This window comes from Ipomoea nil, unplaced genomic scaffold (assembly GCF_001879475.1).
Source record: "Ipomoea nil cultivar Tokyo-kokei standard unplaced genomic scaffold, Asagao_1.1 scaffold0298, whole genome shotgun sequence".
Classification (NCBI taxonomy): domain Eukaryota; kingdom Viridiplantae; phylum Streptophyta; class Magnoliopsida; order Solanales; family Convolvulaceae; genus Ipomoea; species Ipomoea nil.
Genome location: NW_017616726.1, coordinates 113,296 through 115,368, shown reverse-complemented (window position 1 = coordinate 115,368; position 2,073 = coordinate 113,296). Strand labels below are relative to the sequence as shown.

Here is a 2,073-nt window from a genome sequence, read left to right as displayed (position 1 = left end):
GTTCACAATGCGTTTCTGAATGGTCGGTTGTCTGAAACCATGTACATGCGTTAGCCGCCGGGTATTCTGATTTGGTTTCTCCTGACTCTGTGTGTCTTTTACAACGGTCTTTATATGGGTTGAAACAGGCCCCTCAGGCGTGGTTCAAACGGTTGCATGATTTTCTTATTTCTGTGGGTTTCCAGTCCTCTAAAACTTATGTTTCATTGTTTTACTATTCGGTGAGGGACTCCAGGGTGTTTTTACTTGCTTATGTCGATGATATAATTTTGATGAGTAATGATACTGCTGTACTGGATACTTTTCTTGCTCAGCTCTTGTCTGCGTTTAAGATCTGTGACCTGGGGTCACCGTAGTTTTTTCGTGGTATCGAGACTGTTCCTATAGACATGGGGTCTTGTTCTTTCTTAGTGCAAGTACATGGGGGACATTTTGAAGCGGGCTAGCATGTCTGATTGCAAGCCGCTTACTACTCCAGCCTCGGTTTCTCAGGCTGAGTCTTCTGATGAGCTGTATGACAATCCCAATCAGTATCGCACTTTGGCAGGTGCCTTGCAGTATCTTACTGTTACTCGTCCAGATTTGTCTTATGCGGTAAATCGTCTGTGTCTGTTCATGCATTCTCCTACAATTGATCATTGGAAGCTTCTGAAGCGCGTCTTGCGCTATGTCAAGGCTACGGTAGACTTTGGGCTGCGATTGACTGCTTCTTCATCTACTGATTTTCATGCCGTTTTGGATTCGGACTGGGTTGGTTGTTCTATTGACAGGAAGTCCACTAGTGGTTTTGCGGTGTTTTGTGGTTCGAATCTAGTGTTGTGGGTCTGTCACAAGCAAAAAACGGTTGCTCGGTCTTCTACTGAGGCTGAGTACAAGGCCCTTGCAGATGTTTCGGTGAAGGTTACTTGGATTGTGTCGCTGTTACGTGAGATTGGTTTTTCTCTAGGTGCTACGTTGCGTTTGTGGTGTGATAATCTTGGTGCGGCGTATCTTTGTGCAAATCCCGTGTTTCATGTGAGGACTAAGCACGTTGAGATCAATTTTCAGTTTTCACTTTGTTCGGGACAAGGTGGCTTCTGGGGAGTTGCAGGTTAGCTTTATCTGATCTCCAACAAAGACCAGCTGGTTGATATCTTCACCAAATCACTGCTGGCTCTGCGATTTGAGTTTCTGCGTGACAAGCTCAATATTGTGTCTCTCTCATCTTGAACTTGTGGGTGTGTATTAGGACTCTAGTCATATACTCCTAGTAGGACTCTTATTGTCTCTGAGTTATTTATCATTTGGTTGTATTGTTATTATCAATATACAGTAAATACTATTTTCAGATAGCCACTCTCATCAACGATGTCTGAAGTTTAAGACATGGACATAACATGCACAAAATAAAGTGCATAAAATAAATGAGACAATATTTACAGTGATTTCATAGGTAGTGTTACTCTTCTTTAGAGAAGGAAATACATTATGTATTAGTGTTGGAAAATTAGTTTTTTATTGACATGCAAAATGACCATTTTCAAGCAAATTTTTGAGTGGGATACATTTTCGATTGAGGTCAGGTCAAAGTGAATTTGAATTTTTCGAAGTAAGAAATTTAATTTAATATATTATATACTCAAAACCGATAACAGATGAATGAGAAATTGATTCTCAAAATACACTCATTTAAATTGAAAAGACTTGACTCGTAGTTGGTCTCGTTTGCCAATTTTCCCCATGGTCTGATCTACAGGAAGAGGCCGGCCGTATTCCACGTTAGTTTATGAATTATATGTTTAATTTAATTCTAATTTTAAAATTTTAATTTTTAATGGTTGTAACCATCATAACCGCAACTATTATTTCTAGATTTAATTGTCTATCATGGGGAGGTTAAAAACTGATTTTAAAATCAAATTAATTTAAAGCTAATTTGACCACTTCTCCTATAAATACCGTAGTATTGAACATAGGTTTTACACCGCTATGAAAAAATTATTTTCATCCAAAACTTTGTCTCTGATCTCTATCCTCAAATCTCTACTCTTCACTACTGGAAATTATGGAATTTCTGACCACCTGAAAGTGATA

General features: G+C 38.9%; 1 protein-coding gene across 1 annotated transcript; it reads left to right on the top strand.

Annotated features, from left to right (window-relative positions):
• Window positions 1-420: 420 nt before the first annotated feature.
• On the top strand, window positions 421-1,095 carry LOC109157127 (uncharacterized mitochondrial protein AtMg00810-like). The gene has a single exon (XM_019305020.1). The coding sequence runs from the start codon at window positions 421-423 to the stop codon at window positions 1,093-1,095; it is 675 nt and encodes a 224-aa protein (XP_019160565.1).
• The last annotated feature ends 978 nt before the right edge of the window (window positions 1,096-2,073 follow it).

Coding starts and splice junctions, on each gene's coding strand:
- LOC109157127 (XM_019305020.1), top strand. CDS start 421: ATGGGGGACATTTTGAAGCGGGCTAGCATGTCTGATTGCAAGCCGCTT.